A 13,657-nucleotide genomic window follows, 5' to 3' on the forward strand; every position below is an offset into this window, starting at 1 on the left:
CATGAGTTTCAAAGCAAGGCATGGTGAAAGGGCTGAAGTTATTCCAGCACAAATGCCTTACTTGCCTTTAATCTGTCAAGCTCTAGCATCAGGGGCTGGGAAAAGAAAATAAGGGCAGCAAGAAGAAATGTGAAACTGCTCAAGCTCTGAATGCTGTGATAAATACTACATTTTTACTGCCTCTGTTGTAAAAGACGTTTGGAATTGCCTAAAACAGTCCAGATCTATACAAAAGACAACTTAAAAAGTCAATAAAAGGTAATAAAGAGGATTGCCTTTTCCTGCTTTAAAGGTGCTGTTTTCTATGGTGTGCTGGTTTTGGCTGGGGTAGAATTAATTTCTTCACCATGGCTGGTATGGGGCTGTATCCTGGATTTGTGCTGGGCACAAGTAGCTGAACACAGGGCTGATAATAAAGAGATGTTTTTGTTATTGCTGAGCAGGGCTTACACAGAGCCAAAGCCTTTTCTGCTTTTCCTACAGCCACACTGGTGAGGGAGTTGGAGGTGCATGTGAACTTGGGAGGAGACACAGCCAGGACAGGTGACTCAAACTGACCAAAGGGACATTCCAGACCATGTGACATCATGCTCAGTATATACAGTGGGGGGATGAAGAAGGAAGGGGGAACATTTGGGGTGATGGTGTTTGTCTTCCCAAGTCCCCATTACACCTGCCTTGCTCTCCTGGGATGGCTGAACACCTGCCTGCTCTTGGCAAGCAATGAATTAATTCCTTGTTTTGCTCTGCTTGTGTGCATGGCTTCTGCTTTGCCTCTTAAACTGTCTTTATCCCAACTCATGAGTTCTCTTGATTGCTTTTTCCCTTCTGACTCTCTACCTGGTCCTGCCATTGGGGCAGTGAGCAAGCACCTGTGTGGGTCTTGGCTGCTGGCTGGGGTTAAATGATGACATTTGGCATTATTGTGTTTACATCTGAGAGGTTTTGGTGACAGAAGAAGGTTCAAATGATGAAAGGCAATTTCACAGGTGCCCCTAATAAACAGGTTTTGAAAACATACCTAATGATTTGAAATGGTATCAAATCTTAATCACAACTCTGTTACTCACCCTTCCGGGGATCACCAGATTGTCCATGCCTATCAAGTCTTTCTTCAGTTCATGCAGCTTCTGGAAGTTCTCCATCTTTATCATATTGCCATGGAGCTGAGCCACCATTTCAGAAATCTCAGCCAAAGCAGCTAGATGGACAAATCCATAAAGTGCTTATTAAAAATTTACAGGAATGTTCAAGAAGAAATATGGCTTTTTTTTTCAGCAGTATCTGGCTCATGAGCCCTCTTGTGCTACTCTTCTCTACAGCATAAAGCTACACAGGCAGGCTAAAACCCACACAAACTCTGGACATCATCTTACACAGTGGATAGAGTGGAGTGTTGTGAAGAACAGTCAGTCTATTTCCCAAAAATTTGCCCTGTTTTAGCCACAGGAACTTTATAAGAAGAGTATGGTCAATCCAGAGCACCAACGAATGGATTCTCATAAAGGACTTAAATTCCTACAACTCTGATCAATCTAGGGATGTTCTTTATGCTTCAAAAAATGCATTTCCCCCTGCTTGCAGCACACTGGGTCAGGTCCATATTTGAAAAGAGCAGGAAATGGCAGTGTCACTTATTGTATCATTTCAGATGGCAAACACCTTGGGGCTTGTTCTCAGTCCCATCAATGAGAACAACTAAAGGGCTGCACACCACTGAGTCACATCATGGCTCTACTCCATTCTCTCCAGAGACACCACCCACTCCCTGTGCCATCATGTGTGGGAGCAGCAGCCTTGACACACCTGGCTGAGTGGGCAGGCTCTGAATGGGCCAAGCACACGGGCTGGCAGTGCTAGAAGAGCAGCTACAGCCATTTTTGTTAAAAAACCACAGTCCATGAACAGTAACAGTGGTTCCATCTTCCTTCATCATTGCTCAGTACACAGTTCACCCACCTGCTAGTGGGAGACATGCTCTCTTCTGGGATTAAATTCACTTTTTTTTGCTTCCTTTAGACTCTGACCTTTAAAAAGAGTCTGCAAACACCTCAGTAAGAAACTGATCCCAGAGTGATGGGGTCTCTAAGTCACACTGTCCTCATGTTGTCCTATTTTCACCTGTGAAACCTGTGCTCACATCCATTTCAAAGGTGAAGCAGGAATCAGCCTGCTCCACTCTCTGGGGAGAGGAGAATGGACACATCATCCTCATGCCCCAGCCTTGGCTGAAAGACATGCAGGCACTACTCTCTGCCTTCTCTGAGATCACTCAGGGAGCAGAGAGATTTGGGCTAGCACCTGTGTCACACAGCCCCCCAGTGTCACACAGCCCCCCAGTGCCACAGGTCTCTGTGGCATTTCCTACTGCCACAGGTCAGGTTAGCTCTGCATTCTCTGCACTGCCTGCTGGGGGTCTCATCCCACAGCATCTGAGGGAGCTCAGCTCACATGTTATGCCTGGGAGCCCAAGCTCTTCCATGGATCTGCAGCAAGGTACCAAAGTTAATGGAGTTATCCTTAAACACACCCAGCTTACAACAGGTGTGGGGGATGGGTGCAAGGAGGAAGGAGAACAAACCATCAGAAAGAAATGGCAGGCAGTGAGTTCAGGCTACAGGAGGGCAATTTCTTCATGTTTGAAAAAAAACCAACCCCAAATCCAAAACCAACCCATGCTGGCTGCTTTGAGCTCCTGAAACAAATCACGGAAATGATAACAGAGCAAACTGTATTCTTGAAAAAGAAGAAAAATAACACTGAAAGACATAATAACAGCATCCCTACTGAGTCAGACCAAGGGTTCACCTGGGCTAGTATTTTGTGTTATTAGAGGATCTCTAGGGAAAGCTAGGAACAACACAAGCACATATGGTATGTTCCCTGTGCTCTCTCCAACCTTCCAACTGTTTTCAGTTCAAGAGGCTTCCTGAATCTGCTGTCATTTCTGTGTGTTTAATAACCTCCAGCAGAATTCTCTTCCAAGCACCTTCCCAGACTGTGGCACAATGTGTATAGAAGAGCATCCTTCTGTTAATCCTACTGCTTATGGTGCTCTGAGTGGTGGATTTTGCAACTCAATCCTCTTTTTATGTGGGTTTAAAAAAAAAGCCATACACCTCCAGCCATACACCTCTAATGTCTAATGGGTGTCATTCCCCAGCTCCGGGAACTGACGCCTTTTGTCTTTCTTACCTCTCGAATCCCTGAAGTCCATGTGGCTTGGAGGGTAGTGCTTGCAAAGCCTCTCCATTATCTGCTTGTAGTGCATAAGCCTGTGTAAAGGCCTGAGGAGGAAGGTATTGAGAGGCAAGTAGCAGACTTTCTGTAGCTCAAAATCTCTGCAGAAGGTCTCCAGCTTGCGGGAGTTTCTGATCCCATTCTCCAGCTCCATTAAAATCTCATTGTGCTTTCGCAGGTGAATTGTCAGTTGCTTTTATGCAAGAAAGAAAAGAGGAGGCTCTTAACAATCACTGAGAGACATGACTCAGCCCATACCTAATCCAATAACACATCCAACTAGCACAGCAGTGGGGATTTTGCAAACAAAATCATTGTACAGCACAATGGTTCTGATATTCACTTGCCAAGGAGAAAAGGCATTACTCATTTGAAGTAGACACCCCCACCCCCTCTGCGTTCCCAGGAAAGCTAAAGCACATAATTCAACAAAACTCTCTTATCAGTGAGGAATCCAAAGGCAAGGAGATGACATGAACACAGATCATGCAAGTAGGTGCAATAGAGACAGCCAAAAAATGCAAATGGGATTTTCTAAAAGGATGAAGGGATTTAGATGCCCCAGTTTCCCTTAGGTGGTTTTGGGGAACAGATATGCAAGCAAATGGACTTCTGGCTTCTGCTCTCCTCTCATTAATGAGAAGTTGCATCTCTTGGGAAACTCAACAAACACAAAACCAGAGGAGTTGCCTGACAGAAATGGTTATGTTACAAGCTCTTCATCCTTAGACTACATCCTCTTCTCCTTAGTGCAGTCTCTAAATAATCCCACTGGCAGCAATGAATGAGGTTTGCATTAAATATGTAATTCCATTTAGGTCTCAGTATCACAGGTATTCACAACTCCCCCTTCAAACAGTTCAGCAGTATTGTTTTTAAACAATTTATACAGGGAATTAGTTGTGTTTTGAAAAAGGTAAACTGGTTCTTCAGGATGTACAGAGCTTCTCTGAGCAGCCAACTGAAGTTTTCCAGTAATGGTAGAATATTAAGCAGCAGCAAAAAGAAATTGAATGCACAAATTGAATGGACTTGAGAAGAAATTCTGTCTTAATCTGAAGTTTGTGCTTTTTGACACATTTCCAGTCAACTCTCTCTCTCCTGTGATTTGTGACATGTTTACCAGAAACATACCTTCCCTAGAGCCAAGCTGCTTCCTCCACACACTGCATATTCATTTTATAAGTCTGTAACTCAGGAAAAAACACAGCAGACCCTCTGGGCTGCCACAGAGACTGCCCATTAATTACCTTTCTTAACTTCTTTCCTATATTAATTAAACATGTAGCATCAGTTTGCAGATCTTTTAACAGCTCTCATGATAAATAAGTACAGTTTTTACTAACTTTATTTCTGTTTCTTGTGCAGTTCTTTTAAGTTAAACTAGCTTTTGTCTCTTTACCTATCAGTAGATCAGTGGTGGGGGATCTCAAAGCAAATTAAGTAAAATCCTTTAATGGGAAAGGGAAAATGGGAAAGGTGAAAGCACGCTGCCAGGTCTAAGTTACAGTGAGGACTGTACACTGCCCTAAAACTAGTGGCCCAGAAGGACCTGCAGACAGCAAAGGACACACAATTTAGTGTTGCGAAATACCACGAGCAGAGACAAAGTCTGTCTGAAGCTCTCTGGTACTCTAAAAACTGTTTGTGAAGAGCTGCATCCTTCTTGAGAGCAGAGACGGAGGTAGAAAAGTCCCCTCTACATTTCTTCCACGGGATGTGAATTACATCTTGAGGGGAAAAAGCAGTTCCTGGCTAAGTACACTGCACAGAGAGAGAGTGTGAGGCTGCCTTATTGGTGACAAGGCTGGCTGTGTTGGGGATGGGAACTGGAGCTTTCTGTGCTCCCTTTTTCTGATCTGTAATCGCTTGTGCGTCACTTCGCTCTCCGCGTCTCTCTCCGTCCTTTCGAAAGACAAAGCGAGTCCTAGCCAACATCTCAGGAGAGCTGTAATGATTAAAGTGCCCTTTCCTCCAGCCAAGGACTCAAGGCTGCTCCATTTACTAACTGCAGAATGCCCCAGTGGCCATCCCCAAGGAAAGATTTATCAGAGAGGTCAATATCACTCGCAGAGCCGCGTGCTGAAGGGGAAATGCCACGTTCTGCCCCACACCAACCTGGAGGTGTGGATGCATTACAGTAAGGTGAGCTTACATCCCCACTGTACGAACCTGCAGAGTTTTCACATATGTGCCTGCATTCCATGCTGTTTTCTCAGTAACACAGAGCATTGAGAATACTGCTCTGGCCAGACTAAGAACACTTGCAAATTCTGCTGAACATTACACCTGGATTTATGGTTCATCCGTGTATTTTTACTTCTTGTTTTAAAGGCTTCAGAGGCAATTATTCTCATGATTCAAAAACCTTTCACCTAATTTGGCACTGTAGTGCACAAATATAACTTTTCCAAGTCAAATCGATATCCAGCTTATGGTCACTAATCCTGCAATATCTTAACGTGAATATTTGCATGAAAAAATTGGCACACTCAGCATTTGAACAATCTCTTCAGCCACACAAGTTCCAATGCTTTGCCCTCTTATTTGAAGGAAAAAAGAACTGGAAATGAAATACTCCTGAACTTTTCTGTTTGATGCTTCTGTTTTTAGGAGAGTGGAGGAAAGGGGCTCGACAATTTAAAATCAGCTTGCAATTGTGAAATCCCAGGGAAATCCAGCACCAAATGCTTGCAACGTCATCAAAGGAAACTTTCATAGCATGAGCCTTGATTACAATTGGCAAAAACCAGCACAAGAGGCAACATCATAAGAAAAGGAAAAGCATGCTGAAGTTAATCTGTGTCAAAGCTTAGCAGTTATAGGATCATTCCTACCTTCATACTCTGAATGTTCTTCAGCATAACATCTCCGATTCTTTGGTAATCTCCTTTAATGTGAGCATTAGAGCGGCCTTCCCTGTCAGCAACAGAAATGCCACACACTTCAGTCATCCAATAAAACTGCTTAATCACTTATAAGCACTGAAACTCAATAGCTCATTTCTTTTAAAATCCTGACCCCCATGCTCCTTCGCTCAGAAGCTTGTGAGGAATCTTCCTGGCAGACTGTAATTCCCAGGTACAGTACACCCTTCACCCAGCCTGCCTTTCACTCCTAACAACAGAGAGGGCAGGCACTTAACAGAAGGATTAGACTTTTAAGGAAAATTGCTAGCATTTTTGAACGCACCAGAGAAGGCTGGAAATGGTTTGGGGGAAAAGAAGGCATCAGAGTCCCATGAGAATATGTGACCTTAGAGCAGAAGGTTAATTCTGCTCAGATACAATGGCTGAGCCCCAGAACAGGACCCGGGGGTGTTCTTCTTCAGAAGAGTTTTCTGCTTGTGCAAGGGACAGTGGGGCCAAAAAAAAAAAAAAAAAATCCACCCAGCATCTGGCTTTGACTCATAAGTGTTTAAATACTGGCAGGAATTGCCATTCAGTATTTCACTTATGGTATTACAAATGCAGAGTGCTGCCTCTCACCCAGCCAGCTGCACTTTGGTGAGTGCAGCACTTGGGAGCAACACTGCTCCTGATAAAAAAGATATTCCTGTATCTAAATCCATGTGTGAGACAGCAAGGATACCACACCCTGAGTGAAACCAAACAACCAAACATGTGCTTTTTGAAAACACAGGAGGAAAGATCATGACTATAAGAATCTGTTACAGACCTGTTCCAACAAAGCTATGCCGTCAAAAGAAAATCACTAGGAGTGTGTGGGGAGAAGCACTGTTCCCCTCCCCTTTCCAAGAGACTCCATTGATAAACAAGGGATTGCTCCATGTTCATTTGAACATCACCCAGTTTCAAAGGTTGTCTCTAATAATTTCCTGTTGTGTATTTTCCTAGTGTATTAACACTCACATGCCTATTTAGGCAAGGAAAATCAGTACTCAATAAGATTTTTAATGTTTTTTTTCTGAACCCAAAGGTTACACTGGGGTAGGAAGTTGGGTTGTGTCAGTGGTAATTTTAATTACTATCACTGTTTTGCAAAACCATTATGTCATATAAACACTGCCATAGTCAATTATGCCCGAGCAATGTCTAAACTGAAAGTACAATTTCTGTCTTCAGGAAGCCTCTGTCTGCCAAATCACCTCCACTCTATGCTGTTCCTTAATCCTCCCTTCCCCCATGACACACCCATCCAGCAGCTCTCCCCACTGAGATTTCCTGACAGGTTGTAAATAAAACCTTCCAGCCACTAAAGCTCTGCTCCAAGCGGTGCATATCCAGGTGCCCCTGATTGAAAACCAGAACCATTTGGAGCCCCAGGCAGCAGCCCCACCCTGGCAGGAAGCAAGGAAAAGCCCCCTGCACCCATGAAGCCAGCATGCAGCATCCCCTCCCAAATGGTTCATGTTGGGCATCTACACACAAGCTCAGAAGTGTCAAAGCCAGATGAAATGGTGCTGCTGCCAGCAATGGTGTGGTATTCAGCAATTATCTCTACAAGAATTCTTGCTTTATGTGTTATTCTCTCATTCTCTGGCACTACCTGGATCCATTTCCATGTGTCTACATTTGATTTAATCTAATGGACTTAGGCAGTTTTGTATCTTTTTGAGTATGAAATGTAGAGTTATCCACTTACTGCCAAGATAAATATTAAGTCCATCATTACAGACTGCTTTTTCTTAATAGACACTGCTTTTCTGATCTGAAGGCTACAATACAGATTGGCTGGAATACACAGTACAAATGTCTTATCTACTAGCTGCCTACTTGGAGGCTGAGCCCAAGCCTACCAAAGTCACAGTGAGTGCTTCCAACAAGTAATAATTAATGGGGCTGTTCATGGAACAGTCAGGTCCTTATTTCCTAAAAGCTGACCTGGACCCTCTTCAGCACCACCAGCACTGAGTGCTTGCACAGCATCTCACCACATCAGGAATAGTCCACCTTCATCAGCATCAGCCACAGACTTTTAGGGCCTTCAAAACTTACTCTGCATCTTGGCAGAGTGACAGAGACAGAGAGAAGGGGGTCCCCAGAAGCAACAGCCTCTCTCCAGCTGTTGGCTGAGCAGTGAAGAGCTGAATGCTACCAGAGCCCTCAGCCCAGGCTGACAGAGGTGACCTGTGCTGCACACAGATGCATCCTGCTGGAAGAAACAAACCCTGGCTTTTCTTAGGAGAAAACACAGAAATGTGATGGCTGCATACTGCTCCTCGTTCCAGCCACCCTTCTTGCTTTAGTTATTTATTTCCAGGCAGGTGAATTTCCCTTGCAACAGAGATGATTTTCCCACTGGAGATGGTGCACAGGCATGCAGGCTGTGATGTGGACAGAGAGGCAGGGAAAGCTGAAACTGGGCACAAGAGAACATGAGAGCTTCCCAGCTGCCTCCTAAAACCCAACCTCCACTCTACCCCAGCTCCATGCTGCGACCCCAGAGCAAACCCCAAGCTACACTGCCATCTTCCCCAGCTCCTCAACATGCAAATCCCAAGAAAACAAGAAACACCAAGAAAAGAGCATCTATATACACAGAATATAAAAATAAAACCCAAACACACAACATATCAGATGATGTCTTGCTGCTGCAAGAGCCCAAAGCACAGGAGCACAAAGGAGAGTTCTCCCTGTGGTGTCTGTTTTGAATAACAACACTCAGCTTGCTGAGAGGGAAGAAGCTGCTCATTTGTTGTGCATCAATGGCTAAATTGTTCTTCTTACTCCTTGTTTTCACGGGTCACTGTTTGAACATGGTATCTATCTGCCACTGACAAGGGAAAAAACAGGGCCTAGGGTCTCACAGCTTTTCATCAGGAGCTGATTGATGGTGCCCATCTCCACAGAAGATGTAGCAGCAGCTTTCCTCATGCATAATGTGCCCTTACTCTACTGACATTGTGGGGAGGTCTAAAGCCACTGAAAATCATGCTAAAAAGTGAGGATGTTATTGGGCATTATAAGATCATTTCCCATTTTTATCCAAGTAGTCCCTTCCTTTTTACAGCAATGCAAATGTACAATAGCAAGAAAAGAGAAGACTGGCTTACACCTGGCAAGAAATTCAGACACTACCTTATATATTTATTACTCCAAACAGCCATCAGCTTGACTTACAGGGATTACACAAGCAGCCCTGTCAGATTTTTGAATTACATGATGTTTTTAGTGTATACAATTGAAAAAATAATAGAAGGAAATCTCAAGTCAGCCCATACCCCCAATCAGAAGGTATTCAATGGGGATGGTGGAAAGGCAAAAAAGAAGAGAAAGATATCTCAATAAAGATTTTTTTGAGGCAAACACAGAAGTCTTTGATTGCAGCCCTTGAATTGCAGCCAAAATAATAATAAATCAATTGTAACAAATTATATTTACAATGTGTGACCTTGTGTTACATGCTCAGGAACTCCCTCCTGAATACCATAGCTGGTTCTTTGAACACCTAGACACTTTGAAGTTCTTTATGACTTTATTATTAATTAAAGTTCTAATACTAAAAAATACCTTAAACACTTCTCATTACAACTGCCTTTTAAATAAGAGGCATGTTTTGTAATTGGAAAAGAAGAGCCAATAAAAGCAAACACCCCTTTCCTTGCTCACACCCTGCTTCTTACTGCCCTGCCCATTCCAGCCAGCACTGCAGCTGGACTTTCAGCAGTGAGTGGTGCATGACACATGGCTCAGAGCCTAAGAAACACTGTTGAAGCGATCAGAGCTTCCCAGAGTCATACCAAGCCTTTGGAGGGTGTGCATACATTTAAAGACTTTGGGATGGTTACCCCTGTTGTGGGAGAAACCCAACCTACAGCAAACATGCATCAGTAATGCTTTTAAAGGGTAAGGGATCCAAACAAGTAAGAGCACTGCATGAAAATGGGCTGTAAATGCAAGAGCATTCCACACCTTGCTGTGGAACAGCCTCAGAGCTGACCCTGGGCATATCCTGCTGGGAGAGCCACAGAGACTGATGCAACATGGCTCCACCTCTGACTAACAGATCCTGCATGTGCTACTTCTCTCCCACCATTTCCAGTTAATTTGGGCGTAGCACAGCTCCAATCCCCAGAGGTACCCAGAAGTGACTTCAGCAATGAAAATCCTCTCAAAACCAAGCCCAGTGTGCTGGCACCAAGCCCCTCTCAATGTGCTGGTCTCAGGAATCTGCAGTGCATAACTGCAGCACACACCTCGTTTCTGTACACAGGACAAGTGCCCTCCTGGTGCCTCCCAGCAGACATGAGCAGCCTGCACGCTGCCTTTGAGGAGGCAGATAAGAACTGCTGCCTTGTTTATAAAAACTGTCAGCCTGCTCTTCCTGAGCACAAGTATTTCTTCTCAAACAAAAAATGGTTAATAAATCAACATTTGGCTCATCTTCCTACGCCTCCCTGAGTGCTTTTTTATTAGAGGTTTTCAATTTTGCTTCCACAAACCCTGATTGTGCCTTCTCCTTTTTCATAGGCTAAGATTAAGAGCCCTTTTTCTTGCAAATTACAGCCACACATTCCCATCTGGTAACACTGAGCAGCAGCTTTCCTCAGAAAGATCTGCAAGTCAAACTAGCAGCTTCCCCTGGAGAAGAGGAGTCTGCCTGCACTTCTGGGAGGTACATAACATTTTTCTTTCCTAGCACAAGGATAAGGCCCAAACCACAGATTTGTGCTATCTGATGAGGGCATCCTTGGGCAGAAACAGCTATCCTGGCTTGCCCAGCACTGCTCTCTATGCTGCTCAGTGGTCAGAAAAGGGGGATACTTATGGTTCTCTATTTGCCACTTTCTGTCTTCATTTAAAGAAATCAGTGTGGAAACTTGCAATACATTTAATGGGGTGTGAAAAGATGAGTTCAATTATTTGGATGGAAAATGGTGCTTGTGGCCCAGATGAATAGCTTATTAAACAGCTGAGGTAAAAGGAGGAGTAGAACCCAACTCCTCCTAACTGACTTCTCAGATTCAGCCACCCAGAAGCTGATGAAGTATGTCACACTCTGCCTGCACTGCCCACACCTCTTCCTCCTTGCCATAAAATCTCACTGGTCTTGGGAAACAGGAGCCAGCCTAAAGTCACTGACATATGCCTCCCATATTTTCTCCCATCAAAAAGGCTTGGGAGCTCCTGGCCTTGCATCCAAAGCCTTGCTGAGGAGTCCTGGCAGCCAGGACCAGCATCTGGATGCCCAAGTGCCAGATGCAGCTCTTCTGGCACTTGCTCACTGAACAGCCTGATGTGTGCTGCTCCTGCTCTTCTCCTCTTCCCTTCCTGTGTGAGAGGACAAAGCACCTGCATCCACCAAAGCTCCTCCTTCCTCTCCTCAAACCACACAGCCTCCAGTGGGGTATTTCACTTGCTCCCAGGAACATGGGCAGCCTCCAGAGCTCAGCACAGCTGTGGCAACTGAGGAAGTTCATGGAATGCTTTACTGGCCCTACAACAGCACTGGCCGGGCTGGAAACATGGCCCAGAGCATGGTATCACTCATCTTAGGATGCTGTGCAATAAAACCACCAGGAATCTTCTCAGTTTCATGGCCAGAAAGAAACTCTGGCTGAGAAAAATGCACTGACTGCCTGTATTCTGCAGCTGACTATTGGTGTCAGTATCAATCTATGTCATACTAAAAGCTGTCACTAGGCTCTGGACTCTGAGACATGCTGCTCTTAGGAAATGCAGCACTGCAGAGAAAAATGGTGAACTGTGTAAAGAAACAGATCAGACCTGCCAGAATCTATAGCCAGGTCAAAAGGATCCTGGCCCTTAAGGTGTTCTGTAGCTAACAGCCTGCCCTTGATTGCAGATTCAAACACTTCAGAAGCCTTCAAGCAAGCCAGAAATGCTTTTAATAATGTACACAACCTGAGCTTCCTCCAGCCAAATGCTAAAAGTCTATAGATGTTTTAACAAATTAACAGCATGGAGACATCTAACAATTGTTATGCACAATCCCCCTGAGCCTTGATCTCACCACAGTTCTTTTGCATCAGCAGCAGCTTCAATATGATGCAAGGCCTAAGAGAGCAGGGAATGACCTCCTGTTAGATCTCCCAACATGCAGCATGAAGTTTGAAACAAACCTTAGAGGACTGCACTTACATCTGTGTAGAGTGAGCAGGCTGCATTGCACTTTAAGTTGATAAAACCCAGCATCCTACTCACTAGAGGAACACAGAGGACTGGTTGCAGGAGGCTCTTTCTCTCACAAGCTCCCACAGTACATGTTGGTAGCCAGGGGTTTCCAGCAGCCTGATGAAGTCCACAACCCTTTCACTCAAAGGCCCCTTTTTTTGTAGGACATGTCACCCTCTGACAAATGCAGAGCAAGCTCATGTCTCAGGACCTTCCTTCCCCATCCACCTGCCTGGAAATTTAAGAGCTGACATGGAAGAGTCAGATTTAAATGAGCTGGCTTGAATCCTGCCCACACCTGCCTGCAGCTGTGCCCAGCCAGGCCCATGATTTATTTGCTGGGCAGCTGGAGTTACCTGCCCTGAGCTGTGAACACAGCCAGAGCCCTCTGCCTTAAAAATTCCTGGGGCCAAAGAGAGAGGCACCACTCTGGCATTGAGCTAAGTGACCTTGACCATGCTGCTGAAGGAATTCCCAACCATACTGCCACCAGTGGATGCTGAGGGGCTGTTTAATTTTGTCTCTCACTCTTTAATTAAACACTAATCTCTATAGGACAGAGTATATTGCTTGTGGCTTATCTCAGCATCTGTGGCATTATATAGAACATCAACATCTCCACAATAATACCTGTCAGCAGGGCTGCCTCCTTCCCAAGGCACATACCCAAATCTTGCAGACCTTTAGCAACCATCACTGTCTACAGCAGGGGTATTACACGAGGTGCACCCAGGCTGCTGGCTGCAAGCTGAATGCAGGAACGTGACTGCTCTTCTGTCAAGTGGTTCAGAGCAGCCAAGGGAGAAATCCCAGTGGCCCTACACTAACTGTGGAAGGACATGCAATAGCTGAGCTGACAAAATCAGAACGAGGTGCCCAGCTGGGACAAAGTTACCTCAGCAGAATATTTCTGAATAAATTTGGATTGCAAAGTAACTTTGTAGCAGATCAGCACTTTAAATCACTGGGTAAGTGCAGTTAAAATATGATATTAGAAGCTTTAAAATGAGGTTTACCACCCTGTGAAACTTTATGGAGAAGCTGAAAAACAAAAGGTTTACTCAGCTCTAAAAGAAGCTAACTGAAAAGGAGAAACAAAGTAAAACCAAGGAAAGTCTAGAAGCCTAAATACTTTTTCTTTCTTTTAACATAACTGCTCCTTCCCTCCACTTATCACAATGTCACCTTTCCACAGCAGGCTGGTAGTGGAGCATCATCCAATTTTTGTGAAACATCACACCTGAACAGGAGGTTTGCATCCACCTCTAATGCCAGCAGAAGGATATAGGGGTGATGTAGGATATATATATATAGAGAGA

The 13,657-nt window shown here is 44.6% G+C and overlaps 1 protein-coding gene across 5 annotated transcripts in view; it reads right to left on the minus strand.

The window, feature by feature from the left end:
* The window catches only part of FARP1 (FERM, ARH/RhoGEF and pleckstrin domain protein 1), a 201,054-nt gene that overhangs the window by 12,807 nt on the left and 174,590 nt on the right, over positions 1-13,657 (minus strand). For all 5 annotated transcript variants that reach the window (XM_071430946.1, XM_071430945.1, XM_071430944.1 and 2 more), the window contains exons 17-19: positions 6,078-6,159; positions 3,196-3,433; positions 1,071-1,201 (exon numbers count right to left, since the gene is read on the minus strand). In XM_071430946.1, the coding sequence (XP_071287047.1) occupies positions 1,071-1,201; positions 3,196-3,433; positions 6,078-6,159 (451 nt within the window). The remainder of the gene's footprint in view (positions 1-1,070; positions 1,202-3,195; positions 3,434-6,077; positions 6,160-13,657) is intronic.

Source organism: Agelaius tricolor, unplaced genomic scaffold (assembly GCF_023055355.1).
Source record: "Agelaius tricolor isolate 1412-34295 unplaced genomic scaffold, bAgeTri1.0.p SCAF_7, whole genome shotgun sequence".
In the NCBI taxonomy this organism is placed as follows: domain Eukaryota; kingdom Metazoa; phylum Chordata; class Aves; order Passeriformes; family Icteridae; genus Agelaius; species Agelaius tricolor.